Raw genomic sequence first — 24052 nt, 5'->3', positions numbered from 1 at the left:
AAAACCAATTGTTCAAATCATTCAGACCTTAGTCAGAACATTAAACGTATGCTAAACAAGGACTTGGCACACAACAACTTTATGTGGAACACCACCATGTTGAAAGTAATTGGGTAGAGAAAAGATAAAGGAAAAAAGCATTGCACTGACAAGAAAAAAAGATAAGGGGAAATACATTTATTGCAAAATTAAATTGCTCTGTATTTTAACTCAGATCTTAAAAGTATAATACTCAGAGAGATGTTCGGGTCCAGATTGCAGCTCTTTGATCCTTTTAGAGGTAAAATTTTAAATAGGATATGCATTATTCTAAAATATTTCTATTTTTTACAAACATATTGCTGATTTCTAAGGCTGCCTGCTGAAAGAAAAATGCATCAAGGAGAAGGAGAGCTCCTTTTTCGAGGAGATACGATCCAGAATCAAAGAAGAGTCGTGTAGGAAGATGTAAATCTTAAACTAAGCATATTTCTCCTGAAAAGATACCACCACCTCTTCAGCATGGACTGCATGCTGATCAATCCTGTCTATATTTACCTGCTGTCAATATTGTGAGATGAAATCAGTGTTCTGTTTAACCTCTGACCTGCCAGAGCTGAAACAAACAAAAACGGATCTGGAGCCATGGGAGAGCACAGCCAACTGGCAAACAGCAGGGAACCAATTGTTAAAATGACATTTGGCTCTGGCACAGGCAGCCTCTTTGGGGCAAACTGTTATTCTCTCAAACAAGGCATGAAGAGATAACACCATAAAATATGAACAAAATGTAACTTGTTTCCTTGCCACTAAATTGTTAGCTTTATGGGACTTCATGCTGAACAGTATGAAAAAAAATCCAATTTGCTTTGAAGCGCATTAGTCTGTCTAACATCCTAATTATTGTTTACATTGCCATTTGACTTCTATTAAGAATTGAATAATTACCTAGCAGTTCATAGTTTAAAAATACAAGCAAACAGGATTATCTGGATAATTAAGACACTGTACTGCAGCTTTGAACCAGTGCTGTGTAAAGCATCTTTCCCATAATGTATGCTATTATTAATGGACATTTCAAAAAGACTCTGAAGCTTAAGCATATAGTAAGAAGTGGCTTACACTAATTTAAACAATGATATTTACAATGGATCCAGATTTAAGACAGAAAAGCTTCATTTCTTCTATTTTCCATTTTTTCAAATTTATTCATCGAAGCAGTAGCCTTTGAGCGGATTTTTCACTTACATGTCCACATTTCATATTTTTTAAAATCTGGAATATGGTAGTCTATTGATTTAATGGAACAATTGGGAGAAGGAATGTAGATTATTTCTAATTATCTATTAAATCAGAGGGTACATCATTCATCCTAACATAATTATGCAAATTACTAAATAGTATCATTTGTGTCATCTTACGTCATTCAGCGATCATTTGCTCATTAAGCAAATGATGAAAATAATATAGTATCCTTCATTACCAAAACGATGTCAAACTTATTTGTATGATTATTTACAGGGTTTATGGACAGTTCCAGTTCCAGCTGATGCTAAGTGGTAAACAATTTTCTCCACATAACTCACGTTAAAAACAACAGCATAAAAATGCTCTCTTCCCAGGACCTGTCCAAAGACCAGGTCTTTGCACTCTTTCTGAATACCAAATGAGCCAGAGAAATTTGAACATTGGGAGAAAACTATTCCACAAACAGAGCAGCAATAAAAAGGATATAGAAATTTAGCAAAAATGTTGTCTTCTGCACCTGAAATCAATTGCCCTTAAGTCCACTTAATCAAAGGTTCACTGGAATAATCTCACTTTAAAGATGATAATGATTTATTATTCTCCTATTTTTCCTCATAACAATAAGCATATTAAAGAAACTGGACTGTGGCACAATAACTGGCAAAACCATCCAGTGATCTTCTAAAACTAACAGTGGAGTGGAACTTGGATCCCCCTTTAAAGTTCAAGAAATATTCCTTAGCTGTATGTATTCTGCAAAAGAAGGCTGCAATATTGTGCCATCCAATAGGCTGAGACAACATTTCCTATTTCATAGTTTATCACTCAGACACTCTGATTAATGTAATACAGTACTAATTACTCTCTTTGAGAAAATGGATCAAATGGATCTACATTTTAGTTAGCTGAGAAATGCAATAAAAATGCTCATGGAGGACCAGTTTGCTCTAGTAGTTAAGGCAGAAAGCTAGAAAGCAAGAGACTGTCCCTCCTTGGCTATGAAAACATCTGGGTGATCTCTCATCCCAACTCACTTCACAGTGGTTGTTGTGGAGAATGAAGGACATTAAAGGAGTATTAGTTAAGTTCACTACCTTGAGTTATTTATAAAAATAATAAAGGTGAGATATAGATAAACAAACAAATAAACAAATGAATGAAATCTAGAACTGGAGCTTAATAAAACTGCATATATTCACACAAACTCTTCATTCTAATAAACATTTTTAAAAAGCTTTCCTTTATAATTCATCTATAAAAACACAGAATATGGGGCAGCACACCTTTCATTCAGTTCAGGAAAAGCATTTTTGTGTACAAGGCAATTTCAGAAAGGAATCACACAAACAATATATTTTATTTCACTTTATTACTTTTATGTTATTATTATTTTTATGAGAAAAATTACCTTTACAAACTGCTTCACCGCATCAAGTCATCATGTCCATAATATACACAAAACTCATGATTAATTCATGCTAAGGAGAAGCTGGTAATAATTAGTTCTTCAAGATAAAAAAAGGTTCCAAATACAACTAAAAATTCAATATGAAGCAAGAAGTAGCACCGATTACTTCAAGTGGGCAGAACATAATGTCAACTGGTGACATTAAAACAAAACTATACTGGTAAAGCAAAAAGATAAGGGCATTTTTCTTCCATCTTTTACTCTCTAGTTTTAAACTCCTCCAGTTCCCTCCTGACATGTCAGATTTCAATTCCTATAATTTCAATGAGGGAAAATAGAGGATTGAATTGATCCAAAGAGCATCAAATTAGGAAAAGATGAAGCTTAAACAAATTCTACACCAAGCTGTGGAAATATTATTTAGTATAACAATAAAGTCATAATAATTGGAGCCAGTTTGATCTAGTGGATAAGGTGTTAGGCTAGAAAGTAGGAGACCTTGAGTTCAAGTCCTGCTTAGCCACAAAAGCCAGCTACATGACCTTGAGCCAATCCAGCTCCCTCAGTCCAACTCAGCTCACAGGGTTGCTGGGGGTGGGGGGAATAGGAGGAAGATGGTCTGTGGGATATGTTCACTCCCTTGAGTTATTTGTAAAAATAATATATGTGAGATACAAATAAATAGAATAAATAATAAATTCTAGGCTGGCAGGATCCACATCGCCAGTGTAGATGGTGACAGTGTTGATGATACATAAAGAAAAGGTAGGAACCACTGCAGTACAAGATAAGAATTGGAAGGAAGGGGAAATTGGCTCAGTGAGCTCTTCCATAGACTGTGAATATGATCCTGGAATTCTCAATCCAACAATTTAACAATTATTATAGAAGCTACCTCAAAGGCTATGATAGTCAATGGATTAACAGAAGAGTTTGAACAAAGGATGATAATTAAAATCAATTTCCACTCCAACCTTTTCACCCAGCAGATACTTTTTTTACAGATATGAAGACTAAAGGAATCTGGCAATTATTTTTTTTCAAAACCTGAGTCTAAATATTACTACTAGGGAGTGTTAGCTGTTACAGGCACCACTGGAATGTGGTGGTCAAAACTCTAAAAATTCTCAGGCTGCAAGTAAATAGGCAGGAAAATCAAGTTCAGAATATTTTGTAACACTGAAGTTAGCCTATATGCATTATTTACTTCTACAACAAGCTGCAGTGATTAAGATGTTGGCTTTGACAGGAGGAGGGCTGAGATTCAAGTAATTGACTGAACATAAAACTAACTTAAAGACTTCAGGCCAGCCAATCTCCTTCATTCCATCCTACTTCACAGGATTATAAAATTAGGCGAGATGCCCTGAAGTCTGAGAAAACCAGATAGAAATACAGAAAAAAAATAATGGAAGAGGCAAAAATAGAAACAGAATTTAAAATTATAATATATTTATTTATTTATTATACCTCCCACTTCACCAATAAAGTGAGCCTTTTGTAATTTTGGGCAACTTACAAAATAGTAAAAAGGTAAATATAAAAATAGTTAAAATGAATAAGGCTTAAATAAGAACTAAAACCAAGATGATAGATAGTAAGGGGGTGAAATCTTCTCTCCTATCTCCACACTTCCAGAAAAAAAGCACTAACAGCATTAACAGGCCAGCCAGCAAAACCTGGAAGGTCACAAGAGAAGGTGCAGATTTCATTTTCAGTGGCAGGTTGTTCCAGAGCGTAGAGGTCACAGTGGAAGAGGTTCTTCTTCTAGAGCCCACTAGTTGAAAGTCCATGACAGACAGAGTAGACAGCATACCCTTTCTGCTGGAACACGTGGGGCAGCCCAATTCAATTGGGGCAAGACAACTTCTCAGATACTCTGGCCCCATTCAGTCTTTAAAGGTAATAATCAACATAACAACAAACTAGCAACTAATGCAGCTTATGAAACAGTACTGTTATAAGGACTTCCAGAACTGTCTGCACCATTGCATTCTGTTTTACCTGTAGCTTTTGAATACACTTCAGGGGTATCCCCATGTAGAGTGCATTGCAATAGTCCAATTCAGAGGTGACCAGGGAATGAGTGACCGTACATGAGGGCTCACAATCCATATAAGGGCACAACTTGCACAAAGGCTCAATGTGACTGCTACCTGCTTTTTGAGCCAGAATTGTGAGTCAAGGAGAATCCCCAGATTGTGCACAGGATCTGTCTGGGGTAGTGCAACACCATCCAGAACTAAAGATTATAAACATCCATATCCTGAAGTTCTCCATGACCACAGCCACCTTATCATACCAGCTTTCAATCGAAGTTTGTTTTTCCCTTATCTAGACCCCCTACAGCTTTCAGACACTATGAAAGTGCAGCTATTAAGGGTGCCACAAGGAAGGCAACAAAATGGAACCAGCAGAAGGTTAGAAAGAACATGTCTTACAAAAAGAAAACTACCTTATATAAACTCGCAGATTGCCTTTCACCTGTTAAATAACTCTAACTAGTCCGCACTACAGGATAAAAAAAAGAAGAAATATGTATAGACACATGATGTATGTTCAGCCCTCCCAGGTAAATTAGGCAGGAAACATGACTAAGTTGAGCTAATTCTTCTTTATTATAGGGCTACATTTAAAGAATATTACAAACCTGAAGGTACAAACTTCATGTCACCACTTTAACTGCCCAACCAATTAGGGTGGATCCTTCCCAGGCTTCTTCCGGTAACCTTTAAGCTATTGGGGGCTCTTCATTCTGTTGTCTGATCATTTGATAAACATCTCTTCCCTTAATCCTTCAAGGTAATTCTCATTTACCATTACACATATTCAACCAAATCCAATGCAAACTACTCTTGTCAGCTGTATTCCATTTTGACTGCTTTCTTGTTTATTTCTGCCATTATCGGGGGGGGGGGGGGGAACTATGGTCCCAGCAATTCTGAACAGGTAATTGTCTTCAAAATAGCTATATTGCCTCTCCCCCCCCCCATTCCTGATCATCCTTCCTACCACCAACAGGAACGTAGGCCTCTTTCCTTCCCCCATTCCTGATCATCCTTCCTACCACCAACAGGAACGTAGGCCTCTTTCCTTCCCCCATTCCTGATCATCCTTCCTACCACCAACAGGAACGTAGGCCTCTTTCCTTCCCCCATTCCTGATCATCCTTCCTACCACCAACAGGAACCTAGGCCTCTTCCTCCCCCCCATTCCTGATCCTCCTTCCTACAACCAAGAAGAAGGTAGGCCTCTTCCTGCCCCCATTCCTGATCATCCTTCCTACCACCAACAGGAACCTAAGCCTCTTCTCCCTCTCATTCCTGATCCTCCTTCCTACCACCAACAGGGAGGTAGGCCTCTTTCCTCCCCCCCCCCCATTCCTGATCCTCCTTCCTACAACCAAGAAGAAGGTAGGCCTCTTCCTGCCCCCATTCCTGATCATCCTTCCTACCACCAACAGGAACCTAAGCCTCTTCTCCCTCTCATTCCTGATCCTCCTTCCTACCACCAACAGGGAGGTAGGCCTCTTTCCTCCCCCCCCCCATTCCTGATCCTCCTTCCTACCACCAACAGGAAGGTAGCCCACTTTCCTCCTCCCCCATTCCTGATCCTCCTTCCTACCACCAACAGGAAGTTAGCCTTCTCCCCCCCATTCTTGATACTCCTTCCTACCATCAACAGGAACGTAGGCCTCTTTCCTTTCCCCCATTCCTGATCATCCTTCCTACCACCAACAGGAAAGTAGGCCTCCCCCCCCCATTCCTGATCCTCCTTCCTACCACCAACAGGAAATAGCCCTCTTTTCTCCCCCTCCATTCCCGATCCACCTTTCTACCACCAACAGGAAGTTAGCCCTCTGCCCCCCCATTCTTGATATTCCTTCCTACCATCAACAGGAAGGTAGCCCTCTTTCGTCGTCCCCCCATTCCTGATCCTCCTTCCTACCACCAACAGGAACCTAGGCCTCTTCCCCCCCCCCATTCCTGATCCTCCTTCCTACCACCAACAGGAACCTAGGCCTCTTCTCCCCCCCATTCCTGATCCTCCTTCCTATCACCAACAGGAACGTAGGCCTCTTCCCCCTCCCCCATTCCTTATCCTCCTTCCTATCACCAACAGGAAGGTAGGCCTCTTCTCCCCCCACATTCCTGATCCTCCTTCCTACCACCAAGCAGGAAAGTAGGCCTCTTTCCTCCCCCCATTCCTGATCCTTCCTTCCTACCACCATCAGGAACATAGGCCTCTTCCCCACCCCCATTCCTTATCCTCCTTCCTACCACCAACAGGATGGTAGGCCTCTTTCCTCCCCCCATTCCTGATCCTCCTTCCTACCACCAAGCAGGAAGGTAGGCCTCTTTCCTCCTCCCCCCCCCATTCCTGATCCTCCTTCCTACCACCAAGCAGGAAGGTAGGCCTCTTCCCCCACCCCTCACCCCATTCTGGATCCTTCCTTCCTACCATCAAACAACGTGGTAGGACTCTTTCCTGCCATGGCTGGTCCTGGACAGCTATCTGGTGCAGTTCCTACAGTTATGATATTATCATCCTTGAATCAGTAGTGGCTTAGTACTGAGAAACAACCCAGGCACCTACCATCACTAATAATGAGGAGAAACCAACAAAATTCCACTTTGGATTGGTTATCACCCGCGTCAACAAGGACCACGTCAGATGCTAAGGCTCCTGGATATCTTTTGAAAAAGGGGCAAAGGGCTCAGTTGTTACTGCCAGGGAACCAGGACGTGCAACTGCAAAGCGACTCGAACCAAAGCGCAAAACTTGGACAACCAAAGAAATCGACAAATCCTCAAATATTACTACCAGGCAGAACCAGCAGCCAGGGGATTTCAAAAAAGTATATAATAATAATAATAATAATAATAATAATAATAATAATAATAATAATAATAATAATAATAATAGTAGTAGTAGTAGTAGTAGTAGTAGTAGTAGTAGTAGTAACGATGATGCGTGAATTGAAGATAAGCAGCAAGAAAAAATCACAAAGTACCAGGACTTGCAAATTGAAGTTGAGCGACTATGGAAAAAGAAATCGAGTGTTGTCCCAATTGTAATTGGAGCCCTTGGAGCAATACCTAAAGGGCTACCTCGCTATTTGGAAATTCTACATTTATCGGACTTGAACATTCTGACTCTACAAAATATCATCCTACTTGGAACAGCTTATATTCTCCGATGTTACCTTAACGGTTCCGAGGTCCTTGGTTAGGACTCTAGCTGTGGAATTACCAACCAGACCCAAAGGCTGTGAATCTCACCAAAGTTTAACCAAATAATAATAATAATAACAACAAGAACAACAACCTTGAAGTTTGGAGAAAATAAAAAAGAGTGATTCTTTCTAATCATAGTTTCTTTAATCGGAAAAGTTATTGAGGTACTAATTATTTTGTCGTTTTAAAACTTATCTCTAAAGAGAACTAAGCATTGGGTTAATCTATTTCCACTTCTTCTTAACAGAAAAGGATACAAGTAGTTACCAATATACATTTAATAAAGAAATTCATATAAGGAAATAATAAATGCTAATAAAGGCAAGTAAAGATTACCACTACTACTACAATTATTGAGAATGAGTAATAAACATTACAAACCAAAATAGTAACATTTGTCCAAGAGCTGCTGTAGACTTTATATTTTTGCATATTTTGATTGTTTATAATTCCAGCCAAGACCGAGAGTATTATTTTCTCATTTTTAGTTTACAATGTAATCTTTTTACTTATAAACTGTTCTTAAAAATTGTGTTAATTGTATGGAGAATTTAAAATGAAGTATATAAACATATGGGTAGGAAAGAGGAACCAGGAGGTGTATGATGTTTTCCATTATCATCCTTACTCCATCTTTTAGTTGCTTGGAAGAAAAACGACTCACTATTTCCATTCAATCTCTGAAATGAACCAACTCCTTCAACATGTTTCTTTGTTGTTCTAAACCTCTGCTTAATTATGCCACATGGCCTGACACTCTGCAGTTTACTGCTCTGTGAAATTAACTTTGAATTAAACACTAATTGCACATCAAAATGCTTTGTTTGCATATTCACAGGATGGGGAATCAATACTTTACTGTTATTTTATAGAAGACACCTAGAATGGATTTTGGTCCTGGTGTAATACTGTTAATATATATGACACAAAATGAAAATGCTCAAGCTTTTTCCCTTTTTTTAGTGAAACATGTATGCATAGCATTGTGGTGTAATCAATAACGAACTTTCAATTGATGTGTTCCATGAAAGCTTGCTTGTTTCAGCCTACAGCAAGATTCAATCATGCCATAGCAGGCAAAGGATTGTATGATGAACAGAGGACAGGGAACAGAGATAATAATACTTTGAAATACTGTAGCTATGTTTTATTGTATTTTTTCTTAAACAATCACACATATTTTTCTTTTACAAGCCACGTAAATTTTTAATTGAGTTGATTCATATTAAATTTATGTCTGCTAAAATCAGCACAATAGAAAACCGTCTAAGGACTCAGCACATCACAATATCATATTAATTGTGCAATAATAAATCAGGATCTTATCACCTCTCCCACCCCCTTTAACCCAGGTTGCTACTTTAATTTTCCAACCAAAGGGGAAAGATCCCATCTAAAGTGCAAATGCTTCACTTCGTAACCAAGCCATTCTATACAGTATATTGTTAGCATTTTTCCCTCACAAAGAGGTCCCAGACCTATTTTACATATATGTGGTGACAATCAAAGCACATTCTTACAGCTGAAGGCCTGAGCTGTAAAGAGAAATACTGTGCAAATATCACATCCCTATCTCTTAAACAAAGAACTTTAAACCCAAATGGAGTTCATTTGCATGAAATCCAAGACTTCAGCATCTACATAATAGACAGAAGGAGCTTCTCCTCCACTCTTTCCAAAGGAAGCGCTTATCTCCTTTGTGAAAGTGGGAAATGGGTGGGCTATTTTGCATGAGGATGTATACAAGATATGTAAATGAGGGATCTGCTGCATGCAGAAAGCAAACTGGCCAGACAGCTGACAATCCTCCATTCACAGGGGAAACCTCTCGGCCTTCCAATGGGAGTAATGAGAATGGAACAAACATGTTTGCTTCCCAGGGTGGGAAGCTGATCCTGAATATTCATAAAGTGACCATTTAGTCATGGAAGTGTTAATTATTTCCAGCTCATGAAGCTATGTGACCTCACCTGCTCCCAGAAAGTATATCAAAAGAAGGAAATAATCAGATGGAATGAGAGCAGAATTTGATCCCACAAGTTAAAAGTCAACCAAGGAAAGGATAAAAGACAGAGGGATTCAAAAGATACAAGAGATGGCTTGAAATCTTCCTTTCTCACGTATTCTTGCAGCTACAATAAAGATCTGAGATCAGTGGGCCATTCTACCAAACACAGATAAATAACCCAGCAATTGCCAGGCTGTATTTCTCAGAATCTTGCCAAGCTTACAAATTAGAATAAATATTTTGTTTTATAAGCAAACTATAAACATTTCACATTTAATTCATACAAACCTGATAAGGCTAGCCACAATTTGCTACACATATTAAATGAGGAAAGAAAATAAACTGTAATTATTTCGGTGGTGAACATGAGGGAAGAAGGGGAAAATTGAACAAATGAACTATATTATGTATGTCACAATTTATTTATAATTAATTAGTTTGCAAATGTTAAAAACCATGACTTCCCTAGCTATACAAACCTACCCAGTATCTGACACTATTTTACAATACAATCTAATTGTCAATTCAATAGAAAGCCTTACTAATTTTAAAAGAACAGATATGAAAATACATTCAAAGGCTCTGAATACTTGAAAATATCTAATTTATAAATGAAAATGTACTTTTTTTCTGGATACATATAGTGGTTGATCTAAAGTTGTATCATCTAAGGTCATGGATGTCAAAAGAAAACAAAACCCAGATTTCTACAACACTAAAGCTGTGGGATTACATTTATGCTTAGATCAAAACAAAATAGGGCTTCATATTTTTAAAATGTAATGAAAAAAGAAAATAAACCATAGTAATAATAAAAAAATAACTCTCCAGTTATATTTGAAGCTATTTAAAAATCACGGAGATAAGTGGATTTATATGATTCAGGTAATTGAATCTTAAATATCCCATAATTAAAAGCAAAAGTAGCAAAGAGAAGATGTCTGAAAATCATACTTTAAGGCTTCTAAGGTTTGTTTTTTACAATAAGCTTATATATAATATATAAAATTAAGAATATTTAATACTGTAAGATACTAAATTATTGGAACATTTATATATATATAAATGTATATATATATATAAGTAAGGGTATGGCTAGCTGATGAGAGCTAATTAGCTCGAAATAGATCTATCCTAGTCTCCCTTTATTTATTTATCAGTACAATTACAACACAAATATAAAAAGGCAACAGTAAAAATAAAAATATGGTTTTCTGCCTGCATGGTCTTTGTGATAAGCCGAAGGACAGAAAGAGGGAGTAGTGACCTTCCTCCCATATTTAGTCATACCAGGGGTTGTAACACAAATACATAATAATAATAATAATAATAATAATAATAATAATAATAATAATAATAATAATAATAATAATAATAATAATAATAATAATAATAATAATAATAATAATAATAATGCACCTGTATTTTTACAGTGTAAAATTATTAAACAAAAGTGCTACTTTTAGTTTCACACAGAGCATGACAACAATTTCAGAGTTAGCATTTTCCTACTGGTTTAATTTATTTATTGCCTTTCCTATGTTTTCTTGAATTTCTGTATTTTAATAAGGGAATTTGTTCAGTGTGTTTACTGATTTCTTCTTAGTTTGTATAACAAAATCATTTAAATGTCAATGATAAATTCTAGTAAAGGGAATATCACCCACAGGCTGAATTTATCTTTAAAAAGTAATTATTTCACCTTGCAATAGATTCCAAAGCAATGTTATGTTTCAGTAATATATTTCCCATTCATATTTTTTTTTCTCTCAAAAGGTTTGGAAATCAAGTGCATTTTCCTCCTTTCTTCACTTTGAAACAAAAATTCAGCCAACACAAAAGGGTTTTAAATAAAAGTGAAGTATGTAAAACAGTATGTATAAAAATATTTTAGTAAATGGTCTTATATTATGGAGAAAAATGAGTAACAAAAGACTTTCATGTCAGGAAATATTATTCAAGATCAAAAGGCTGAATGAACTTGGACCTATTTGGAGCAAAATGCAGACATCATCAGATTAAGTGTTATTTGTTTTTACTCCCATCATTATCTAAATTAACATGTTTTTTTAGGAACAAATGTAGTTTGGTCTCCAATGGAGACTAAATTTTTCAATAGATAAGTAGTATTATAGATTCAAATACTAGGAGCACCTTCTGCTTTATCATATGTCCATCAAACCTTTGTTTAGGTTTTAAGATCTTAATCAATCTTAACTCTGACCTAAGGATCACAGGAAGAAGATGGATGAGGAAATGAACGACTTGTGACCTGCTCTTGCATTTATATTGCCAAGTTTTAACACTGAAAAACAGTTTGAATAGACAGTTAACAAATATTGTAGACCTGATAGGTTTATCTTCCCTTATGTCTGTCTTCCAATTTCATGACACATCTCTATGAAGCGAGAATGTGAGAATATTTAATTCCTAATCATCTGTTTTGTGCCATACTTACAAGAAAATATTCTGGATTCAGAATCAATGTTGTTATTCAGAATTACTAAAATTTGGAGTTCAGGAAATGTGTACACAAACTGGCATATATTATCATGGAAATTGGGAGGTGAAATTGTGTTGTTTATTGGTTTACATTCACTTCAGGGAACTTTAATGAACCAATATTAACATGGAAGACACTCAAAGCAGAAAAACAGAGTTGGATTTGATATTTAGGGGGAATAGCCCTATGAAGTATGCATGCAAGTTTTTTTTTCTTTTTAAAGATAGTGAGTTGTTGTATTTACTAGGTTGCTTTCTTATTTTTGAAGGTTTTTATAAGAAAGTACTTTTTTTCTCCTCAAACTTCCAAAAACAGGGCTTCTTTTGTCAGCTGATTAAATAATAAAGTGTGAATCATTGACTAAGGAGTGTTTTAGTTTTGCATCAATCAGGGTGAGCCAATATTGCCTCAACACTGCCTTTGCGGAAATCTAATAGCCAATATTCTAATTTTATCCATCTGTTTCCCCATAATCAAACTCTATAAAAATTAAATTCCAAGAAAAGCAGAAACTAGTAAAAACAAAAATATGTTTCTACACATTAATTGTCTCATAATGTGACCACTTCAAGTATGATATCTGTGTATTGGCAACAATTTATTTGTACCAGGCATCCAAACATTTTGAATGATCCTTTCCTTTTCTAGAGAGAGAGAGAGAATTACTTGCTTTTCTGATGATGTCCTGTCATTATACTAGCCATATTTCAGTTCTCACTCCAATAACTCATAATTAGAGTATCAAGACGTTATGCTCAATTGTTCTTCAATAAGCATATGCATATCTTATTAATACATGATAGCAAAGGAAAATGTTTAGAAAAATGGTTTATTTCAGGCAATAATTAATTTTAAATTGTCTATAAATGATCGTATGAACCTATTTTAGATAGATAGATGAAACTGCTATGGTATATTAATTTTACCAAATAAAATAGTGTGGTGTTTATTTTGTTCATTAACTAAAAAGGTGGTTTTTTTTTTAGCAAAATGCAATTAAAAAACATCAAACACAGTACCCTAAATCTTACTACTTTAAAGATAAATGAAGCTATTATTTTAAGGGGGGGGGATTCATTAGAGACTGATCTTGAACAGGTGGCTTACAGGGTAATCAAGTCCATAATCAGCTATAGTCTACTTATAAAATCATAATAATGTATAACTAAAAATCAAGAGAATCATAAAGGAGATTTAAAGCTCTTTTTCTTTCCTTTCTTTTAAAATAAGCTGCCTTTTTTATGAAGGTTAATCCCTAATTCTGTGGAGGATAGGAAAAGGAGGGGAGAAACAGATGACTTCTTGCATTTCTGACTAGTCTCCTAGCAAGTTCTTTTGTAAATGAAACAATGGAGACTTTTTGAGAAATAAAAATATTTCACAAAAGCAGCCATGTCATCCATTCAAGGATTACTTAGTAGAAGAATTCTCAAGTGAGACAGTAAAGAGTTATTTTGAAAGAAATTAAGAAGAATTTTAAAACCAAAGTTTTATTTTTTATTACAAAAGTAAAAACAAAAATTTCTAGCGTGTTGTTGTTGTTGTTGTTGTTGTTGTTATTATTATTATTATTATTATTATTATTATTATTATTATTATTCTATTCCTTTGACATGATTCTTATTAGATTTAATTTTTCAAATGAGAAAAATAAGCACTTCCTCTTAAATGAAATAACATGAATGAATGACAAACATTTCAATGTGAGTGGCAAGATGCAACGTAGTTCTAATCTACCCTCTGATGGCTATATTTTTTGCCTTCTGCATCTTATGGTAGTGTCTTTGTTCTTTCAGAATGATGCATCCTTTAGCATTGCCTCCTGGAAGTACTGAATTTCCTCATTAGACTACGCTGTCCCACTGCATTCCCACAGGAATTGCTAATTACTGGCTTTCTTCAATTTAGCCTCCTTTCTGATTCAATTACATACGCCATCGTTTAATGAACAGTACAAAGCAACAAGGCCTACCTTGGCATTCTCCATTATGCTCTTCATACCCAGCATTGCACAGGCAGTTGCCAATGGGTACCAGCCATTCACCATCTGCCCCACAGTACATTTTTGGCACATCCTTCTCTTCTGAGTTGTTGACACATGAACCACGAACCTCGACCAAAGAAGATGTATCAGCTCCTGTGATTGTGTCTGGAAACTGAGCCAGATTACGGACTGTCAGGGGACATTTCTTGTAGAATACACGAACAGACACCAGGGCTATGCAAGCACCTACATCCTGGAATGCCAGATAAAATCCTTTCTTGCTCAATGGACCCACATCACGTATCTCTGTGTTTAATTTCATAATCCTGTCGCCAATGTCTACCTGAGTAAAACTCTCATCAGCAGCAATGGTGTCAATCTTACCAAACTGGCTTTCTCGAATAAAACGCTCCTTGTCGTTGCTTGATTCATAATAGTACAGGTTAAAAGTCTCCTTGCAAGTTCCCATAACACCAGGAAGGCTGTTGCAGTCTCTTAGTGTGAACTTGATTTCAATATAAACCCTTTGAGCCCCTTCACGGGGAATCCAATCAGTCCGTAACCAGTTGTTCTGACTTGGTTCCATTACGTTGCAGACTTGATAAGTGCGGATTGGTGTATTTTTCTCATCCATAATGCTGACTTCCTCCCACTGTGAATAATCAGACAGATAGACATAAATAAAATCATGTAAAATATGCAATCAAACCACCGTAAAAATTTATTTCTATTGGACTACTGGTTTCATTGGTTTTTATACAACAGCCATTAATGCTAATTACCAAGGAAGCCTCATATAACTATTTTAACTAAAGCAATATTCAACAGGAAATTAGCTTTTAAAAACTGTATAAGGTGGTAGGGGAGTAGAATTTTTCAGTTTATTAGAATGTCAATGGTCAATCTGCCAGCATACGTTCTATTTGTTGTTATTTGTATAGCATGATTTGAATGATTCAGACTGCTAATAAGAGCTGTAGTAAAATAAAGGATATCAACTGAACAGATATTCTGTTTGTATAGGCAAAAAAACCAAGAGAAGATAAAGAACTTGATCATAGGTATCCATCTATCAATAACAAACAGAAATAAGAATTAATCACTTCTAATCATCAATTATTCTGATATTATGTTGTTCACACTCACATACCAAGTTACAGACTATAATAAAATACATAACACAAAACTTATTAAAATAATATTATTAGAGTTCCAAATAATAACGAAATATGCCCAACAGTAAGAAGAAAAAGCTTCACCTATCATATCTAAATCAGTGTTCAGTGTGAAGCTAAAGGATTCCTGGTGTATCAGAACAGTGTGATCAATACATACATCCACATAACACACTCTATTCATACCGTGTTTCCCCGAAAATAAGACGGTCTTATTTTCTTTTGACGCCCCAAATTTTGCTTGGGCCTTATTATCGGGGGGGGTATTGGTTTGGGGTTGCCGGGTGACTGCTCTCTTGCAAGCGGGTGCCCGAAGAGCCGGGTACAGCCTCAGGGGCAAATGGTTGGGTTGCGCTGGCGCTCTGCCTGGCTGGAAAGAGAGGCTGTGTGAGCACTTGTTCTGCCTCCAGCTCGCATGTCTCCCTGCCTCACCATGCCCAACTCTCCCTGCAGGGATGGGCCAGGGCACAGGCGCTGCTGCCGCCGCTGTCACCATGCTCCGAGCATAACCGGCTTCCAAACTCCAGAGATCCGCTTCTGAGTCTTCTGGCAGTGGCCGCTCTGGGACTACGCTCTATGGTTGAGGGCTGGCTTTGCACCTTCAGGATATCGCTAGGTTGGTGAGTTGCACTCTGCCTGGCTGGAGGGGGGAGTTGTCCAGGGGGCTTATTATTAGGGGAGGACATATATTTTTGCCCACAGGAAAAATATGGCATGGTCTTATTATCAGGACATGTCATAATTTCGGGGAAACATGGTATTGTGTGGGAAAGATAAAATGTTTGGGTGTCTTCAAAGTGATTTGCATATATTATCTTTGTAAGAAAAGCATCATAGCCAAGTAGAGGAACACAACAGGTGTCAGATTCAATTACCACTATCTCGGAATAATCCTGGGAAAGAAATTTGCTGAAATTATGCAGGGCTTCTGCCACTCAATGTGCAGGTCTCAAATTATTAAATATATAGAAACATTACTGGATAATGGAACAATATTTGTAATCCACAACAAAGATTAATATTTAGTTCTTTGGATTATATAATAAAATAACATATAATATGCACATATAATAAAATAAATAGCTTCAATGCTTAAAAGTTTTATTTTTTGTTCTGTGCACATCTTGGTTTATTTCAAAATGATCTGTCTTCAGATAGACAGACAGCTTTCAAGTCAAGACAGTCTGTGTTCCTGAAGAACTTAAATAGGAACAAGGACACCACAGTTATGTCCCTGGTGTCTATAATAATTAATCTTTCCCTTTGATATTTGTGTAGTTACTATATACATACATCTACACAAACCTGTGCACAACCACAAAAAATGATTCTGAAGAGCTAATATGATCTTATTTTGTTTGCAGAGGTTCATTAAGAGTGAAAAAAAAGAATAATATCAGTCAAAAAGAGCTTTCAAATTGTGATTATATTAGTCGTAGGATGCAGAAAAGTACTGTTGTGTCTATTTATTTCTTTATTTGCAAAAGAAAAAAATTAATTGATTTTAGTTTTGCTGAATTCAGGATCTATGACAGAGGAAAATATATTTTTCCCCTTGCTTATAAAAATTAATTAAATCCAATCCTTTTCAATGAAGCCCATGAACTTAAAACAATTGAATAGCATTATAAAATAGTTTTCAGAGGCTTCATCAGCAAGCAAAATAAATACCCTTGTACTGGTGGATGTTATCAGATATAACCTACCCTTCACTGTATTGTGTTCATAATCATTAAAGTTCATAACCATTAAAGAGCTCTTGAGTTTAAATACAATGCTGGATAGCTGAAAACACTTTATAGAGCTGTGGCAGCTAACCCACAGAGTCAAGATGATAATATTTGAGGTATTGTCTAGGGATACTTGAGAATTCAAGGAAAGGGAGAGAGAGAGAGAGCAAGAGAGACAGAGAGAGACACACAGAGAGAAAGAATATCCACCGTGTCAAACTGTGTCACGGATAATAGGGGAAACTGGAAAACCATCTATCAATGTAAAGTGCTAGTGCAAAAGTGAGCAACAAAGTTCTTTAATTTACAGCTGCCATGAAATGAGCATTGTGTTACAATTCTGCCCTTTATGATCCAATACCTTATACTATGAGAGAGGGCAGGAAAAGAAAAAGGAGAAGGAATAAAAATGGTCAATGGGATTTCCTTTTGCATGTTTACACAAAAGACAAGTCAAATTATAAGGCTGGCCAAAGCCTATTGAATTCTGTGAAAAGAACACAAACCCTTTACTGCAAAATTCCTCATAGGATTTGGTCACGACTTCTTCTCTTCCTCAACAAATATTTCATTTAATATTTATATCAGTAAAGAGCCAAATATAATAAAACTGCACATTTCCATATGAAATAAATTATTGTTTGATAAAGTGTTTGGTCAAAGATTAACTTTGTCCTCCTTTTCAGTTTTGTCAAACAGACTTCCTATGATTTAATAATCCAGGATAAAGCATTCCAGACCAACAGTTTCTTTTAATTCAAATTTTAAAATTAAACTATTAATTAAATGTATAGGCTAAAACATTTGTTCTTCAAGGACTGCCATGGACTCAGCAATAGACATATTCATTTCAGTAAAATGACCTATTTTTATCTCCAATCTCTCTTATTAATGTATAAAATATTTCACATTTCAGAAATAACCACTTCTTAAATGGTAACATGGGATTCTGCATCATACAGAAATCTCTTTAAAACGTAAGGAGGAAGCAGAGTTTATCTTTAAACAATATTTTGGGGTATTTTTGAAAAAAATATTTTTGAAAAAAATCTAGCCAATGCTCTGAATGAAACCTGCAGTATAGGAAACCATTAAATATTTTTTCCAGCTTTCCTACAGGCAGATTTGAAAGCTGACAAGATCCCTTTAAGCTTTTTTTTACCACTATCATGTATAAGCTTTAATACAATTAGTCATATATGATCATGAAAACACTTCTCCCCATTGTTTTTATTAAAAAATGTATACAGCTTATTATTATTATTATTATTATTATTATTATTATTATTATTATTATTATTATTATTATTATTATTATTATTATTATTATTATAGAATAACTATTTTCTTCAGCGTTTTTAGATTGTTGAAGTTAGTTTCATTCAAAATTAAAATATTTAAAGCTATCAAAGAAATACTCCCTACACTGTAAGACAGAATAATTTATTAACTTTTCCAGGGTATGGGACTAACTGGACTCCTGACTCTTACTGAGATGAAGCTATACTTTTCCCATTGTCAAAAGATGAGGGCAATTGGCTGCAATCAGCAGTGAATATATGCTGTCTACACCCAGTAGCTTGCCAATCATTTTCTCTTGCATGAAGAAAAGGAGGAGGGGTTCCAGGAACAGCGAGGCAGACCACAACTTAACTGCAGTCAAGTTCAGGCATAGCAACAATGGGGACAGGACAATTGATTATTTTCCCATCAAAGGGCTGTTTCAATGCTTATGCATAATGCATCTCTAAATAAATAACCTCACATTCCTTCTTCCATATAGATAGTTACATGCAAGCACACAGACACAAATGTACAAGGTATATTAAAGAATAATGTATTTTAGTAACAAGATCTGCATCTGTGCCTGTGATATATTTTATGGTGTTTGAAAGCTGCTGATTTACCCTCAACTGGTATCAATAGTTTGTCTTTATACAATTAGAATAATGTCTGTTTAATTTTAAAGAGCTTTATGGTCACTGGGAATACCATGCATCTTGTTTTACTCCTGAAACTGTTGTCCATATTAGACCTGCTTCTGTAGCAAAAAGAAAGCTGTGTTTCATTATTTAATAAAATGTCTAATCCTATGATATGTAGAATATTAATGGTTTCCAATAAATCCAGTAAGAAATATTATTGAGCTTCTTAGAACTATCACATCAAGTCACATGCTATTTATTTAAAGTTTATTATATTTGCATATAACTAAACCATGATTCAAGTTTCTCTCTGTATCCATATCTACAAATGTCTTAATTATTTCATTTGCTAATAGATGACCAAACTCTTCTGTTCTGCTTGTGCAATGTTCTTATCGTTGTACACAAAAAATAGGTATTTTTACAAAGAAAAAGAATATTTACAGCTAAATATTAACATTTTTAAAAGGAATATTGAACATTCACCTTTCTATTGACTAGGATATAAATTTATGAAATGATTGTGGCTTCACACTTCAGAGTATTTTCCAATATGGGCAATGAAAATTGGATGAGAATTTGTTTAAAGATAACTTTATTAAACTATTAAAATATTTTTTCTGCTTACTTCCAATATAAAATGGAATAGAATTGTGGGTTTTGTGCATCATTAAGAACAGTATTCATATAAATTATGAATAAAAATTATTACTATCATAAAATGATAAAAGATATGGATTTACCCTTGATCAAAATGAAAAAAAATCATTTATTTTAAAAATTGGTATTTATAAGTGACTTTTGAAGAAATATTTTGCATTTGTGTTAGAATTCACAAATACATTTTCAGTTCCCTAAAAAGAATTGACTTAACAAGTTTGCTAACTTGCCTCCAGTGAGAGTCTCCTCCTCCTGATTCTAAAATTATTGTTGCTTCTCTTTTTATAAAGCTCTTCCATAACAGGGTATCACAAGTTTATACGAGGAAATAATACAGTTTCACGAACAAAATATAATACATATCTTAAAAGCCATAGAAATAAATTGACCTTTTCACAATCAGCGAAGAAAAGTATCATTAGAAATTTACTAATCATTTCAAAATTTTATTGATTAGATAAAATAATCTGAACTTACCCCTCCCTCTAAGGGGCTCGCTATCCAGCCAAGTTCACCTTGAACTGATCTGGAATCCAATAAGGTAACTGCAAAAGAAAAGCACACATCAAGTCCCAAGTAGTCAAATTCAGATTATATTTCAAAAAGCATCATTAAATGATCTGCACAAGAAAAGAAAGATGCTACCCCAACAAAAAAGTAAGTATCTTCCCAATGGTAATATAAGAGGAACTTTTATTCTAATTTAGAATACTTATTTTAAAACATACATAGAAAAACACATACTGTGGATCTGATAATGATAATAATAATAAGACTTGACAGGTGAGTAAAAATGGCAAATCTAGTATAAACATCTGGCTCACTGTGCAACCAATCATCATCATCATCATCATCATCATCATCATACCCCAGTGAAATACTGTCTTGATGTGGTTTTTTAATATTATTAAACAACAAGATCTGTCTAACTCAAGTTCATGGAAAGGACTTAATAGGTGGAGAAAAATATCAAGTCTAAACAACTGACTGTGTGACCAACTAAAAAGAACACAGAACTGAAGCATTTTCCATTTTTTCATTGAAAATAATCCCTTAAAGAGAGAGAGAAAGAAATACCTGAGCTATTTATAACTAAAGCTAAGTCTATTTCAAATCCAGCATGATACCTAGTGACTTCATGAACACATCCATGTCATTTGCTTGGAAATAATATCAAATGGTTTGCTCTTGGCTTCTTTTTATATATATACTTTACTTCACGGTGTAATATACAGTTCTAAAATTACCTAGTATTCTCCCATCCAAGTCCTGTTCAAGTATGTCCTGTTTATTTTTAATGCCATTTTTCACAGATTTTAATTCTAATCCACTCTGAATTTCCAAATGCACAAATCCCAGCAATTACTACAACATCCTCTAGGAGAAATCAATACAGTATTACAATGTTTACACTGCAGCCCACATAAATAAGATGCCAGTCCTGTTTACACTATCCCAGTGATACATGTTGATTCTGTGGATGGAGTGTGACTTGCATTTAGGACTTCTTAATTCATGTCTCAAAGGTCATCTTCAATAATGGTTAACACTTGCACCCAAATTGAATTGGTTTGGAATTTTTTTTTTAAAAAAAACCTAGGATTAAAATGTTCTGGGATATTCTCAATCTTTGAATGCTGTGTGTAATGTAATCCTGTATGTGTTTAATCAGAAAGCAAGTGCAATATTGCTCACTGAGATTTCCTCTCACATGAATGTGTAAAGAAAGCACCTACTCATAATTCACCTTTATTACATGACTGCCTGAGACATTGCTACATGATGGATGGACTTTCCAAAAGAAAATAAAATGTTAATTTCACTAACTTTATAACAAGACTTGTTTACATCATTTTGCACTTCTCTTTATGAATTTTACACCTCATAAGAAAATGTCAGTGAATCCAGAAACAGCTTCAATAAATAACTTAATCTACTGTCACTATAAACAAGAAATGCAACATATTGTGTTGGTCATGCCATCTTCTGGGTATTTAATGCCACTTGCAAGAAAAGCAGAATGATTTTTAAAATATTTCTACATATAAGGGAACAGCAAAAAGCGGACTATGTTGTACAGGAAACATTTCCAACACTATATGGGGGTGGGAGGGGGGGCATGTGCCTTATAGGAAACAAAGAGACAGAACCAAAATCTGAACAGCTTCAGCACTGCATTCTTTATACCTCTAGAGGCTCCTGTTAAAAATGGAGCAAGAGTTGGGGATGTGTTAAGAGTGAAAAATGGCTCCCCAGTGCAGATAACTTAAAAGATGCTGAGACGACTGAATGAAATCTCAGCTGCTCAGCATTCACCCCACCCCAATAAGTCTACAAAACCACAGGTTCCGTATAAATCATACAAGAGGTTTTAAAGGTGACGTTTTAAAACAGGACCTATGGGTTATCCTATTTCAACAGCGCATTGTTCTTCTTAAGCCTATTTGCGATTCGGGCACAGACCATCTTTTCTTTCTTCAATAGACGAAGAGCTATCAAACTGCTGATTGATAGCGAAGATGCTAGAAACCAAAGCAAAAGGGGGCCTGGGGAGGGGGGAATAACGGAGTGACGGGGAAAATAATCGGCAATGTATTCTGCAAAATCCTCCGCTTTCTCGCTTTTAAGTTTGAGCAACTCACTGACGCTATTTGTCTTACGCGCCAAGTGATTTCCCAGGCATCTCATATCATAAAACCACATTCAAGCTGAAGTTACAGGTATCTGACTCCCAGCGGCCGAAGCCGGAGTGAAATGAATAAGGACATCTCACAGGGAGGGAGAGAAAGTTCGGGAACGCGCATAGCTACACGCACGCACCCCCCCTCCCACCCACTTTCCTGTCACGCAGGTTCATGTCACCTAGACGCGCGTTCAGTCACCTCGACGCGCGCAGTCGACTGAAGCCTGCGCTGCCGCGCGCGTTTGTGTGTGGGGACGCGCGTCCTCGGTTACGTAAGATTTAGACTGGGGAGAAGGGAAAAAAAAAAAACCCAAACCCTGAATGGTTCTTTCTTTTTGCTTTAGCGCTGCCTCTCCAAGACGTTAAATCAGTAAGAAAATAGCCCCACGGCCGCAGCAAAGAAGGTGCTGAAAGGAAGACTGCGGGCAGACGGAGAAGCCCAGTCCCGTTTCGGAGAAAGGCTGCTTTGAACTTAAGGCGCCGGTCTGCTAGAATAAATTAAAAGCCTAACCAAATCCACGGAACTCGCTTGCCTTGGCAAAGGAGGCTTTTTTTTTCCCTCAGGGAGTCAAGAGATCTAAAGCGGCGCGTTTGCACCAGACTCGCTGGCTGAAAACAGCTCGCCTAGAAAATCCAGGTCAAGCTCCCACGCGGGTTTCCGCCGCGCGCAAAGCTGTCACGTCTGCGGCAAATTCGGCTGCGAAAGGCGACTATCCAAGCCGACCGGCCGGTCACCAGGCTGCCGATCCCCAGACGGCACACTCCAAACTTTCGCCTCTCTCTCTCTCTCTCTCTCTCTCTCGAGAAAGCGTCCCAGGGACGGAGAGGAGCGAAGGCGAAGGGTGGGCTAGCGGGGGTCGCGGGGGGCGAAGCTTCTGAAAGAGCCCATTGCTCTCAGCTGGCTCTCCGCCACCAGCCTAAGTTTGCCGCGAGCTACCCGCGCGGCTGTCCTTTCTTTTGCAGGCGAGAGGTCGAACTTTAGATTGTCTGCCTGATCCAAGTTTTGCCCAGTGTTCGGTCCGCAGCAGCGGGTGCTGAAAGAGAGGAAGACCCCTCGCACCGACTCAGATCCCCCTGCCCCGTACAAGCCACACGAGCAAGAGGGGAAAGTCTCGGCTCGGCCCGGGACCCTTTTTCTCTCACTCACCTTCATTGGCCGGATATATCCGAGAACCGGTGACCCCCTCGCAAATCCCAAAGAGAAACGAAAAGACGGTGAAATATACAATCCCAGCCATGGTTTTTTGGTGCTACCGCTGCTCTAGCCTCCTCTATCCCAGTGGAATAAATGCTTAAATTGGGAGTGCAGCAGGCTGTAGACATTGCCAAGGGGGCGGGGAAGAAATCGTGACGTCTCGCCGTCCATCAACGCCATTCGCCTGTCAGGAAGGCTGTTTGAGAGAAAGGCCCTCCCAGACCCGCCCTCTTCCCGAAACCACGCCCTCCATGCTCAAAGGGCCCCTCCTTCTTCTGGTTCTTCTCGTATTCAGAGCTTCCTCGAAAGGTGCAGAA

At 36.9% G+C, this 24052-nt stretch overlaps 1 protein-coding gene across 2 annotated transcripts in view; it reads right to left on the bottom strand.

Moving 5' to 3' along the window:
• Positions 1-23812, bottom strand: part of EPHA4 (EPH receptor A4) — a 163874-nt gene extending 140062 nt beyond the window's left edge. For both annotated transcript variants that reach the window (XM_081956369.1, XM_081956370.1), the window contains exons 1-3: positions 23688-23812; positions 20335-20402; positions 14356-15019 (exon numbers count right to left, since the gene is read on the bottom strand). In XM_081956369.1, the coding sequence (XP_081812495.1) occupies positions 14356-15019; positions 20335-20402; positions 23688-23778 (823 nt within the window). In that variant the 5' untranslated portion in view covers positions 23779-23812. The remainder of the gene's footprint in view (positions 1-14355; positions 15020-20334; positions 20403-23687) is intronic.
• Positions 23813-24052: the final 240 nt, after the last annotated feature.

This window comes from Natrix helvetica, assembly GCF_964273705.1.
Source record: "Natrix helvetica genome assembly, chromosome: 5".
NCBI classification, from domain to species: domain Eukaryota; kingdom Metazoa; phylum Chordata; class Lepidosauria; order Squamata; family Natricidae; genus Natrix; species Natrix helvetica.
Note: the sequence above shows the minus strand (reverse complement) of the source record. Positions and strands in the feature narration are given on the sequence as shown.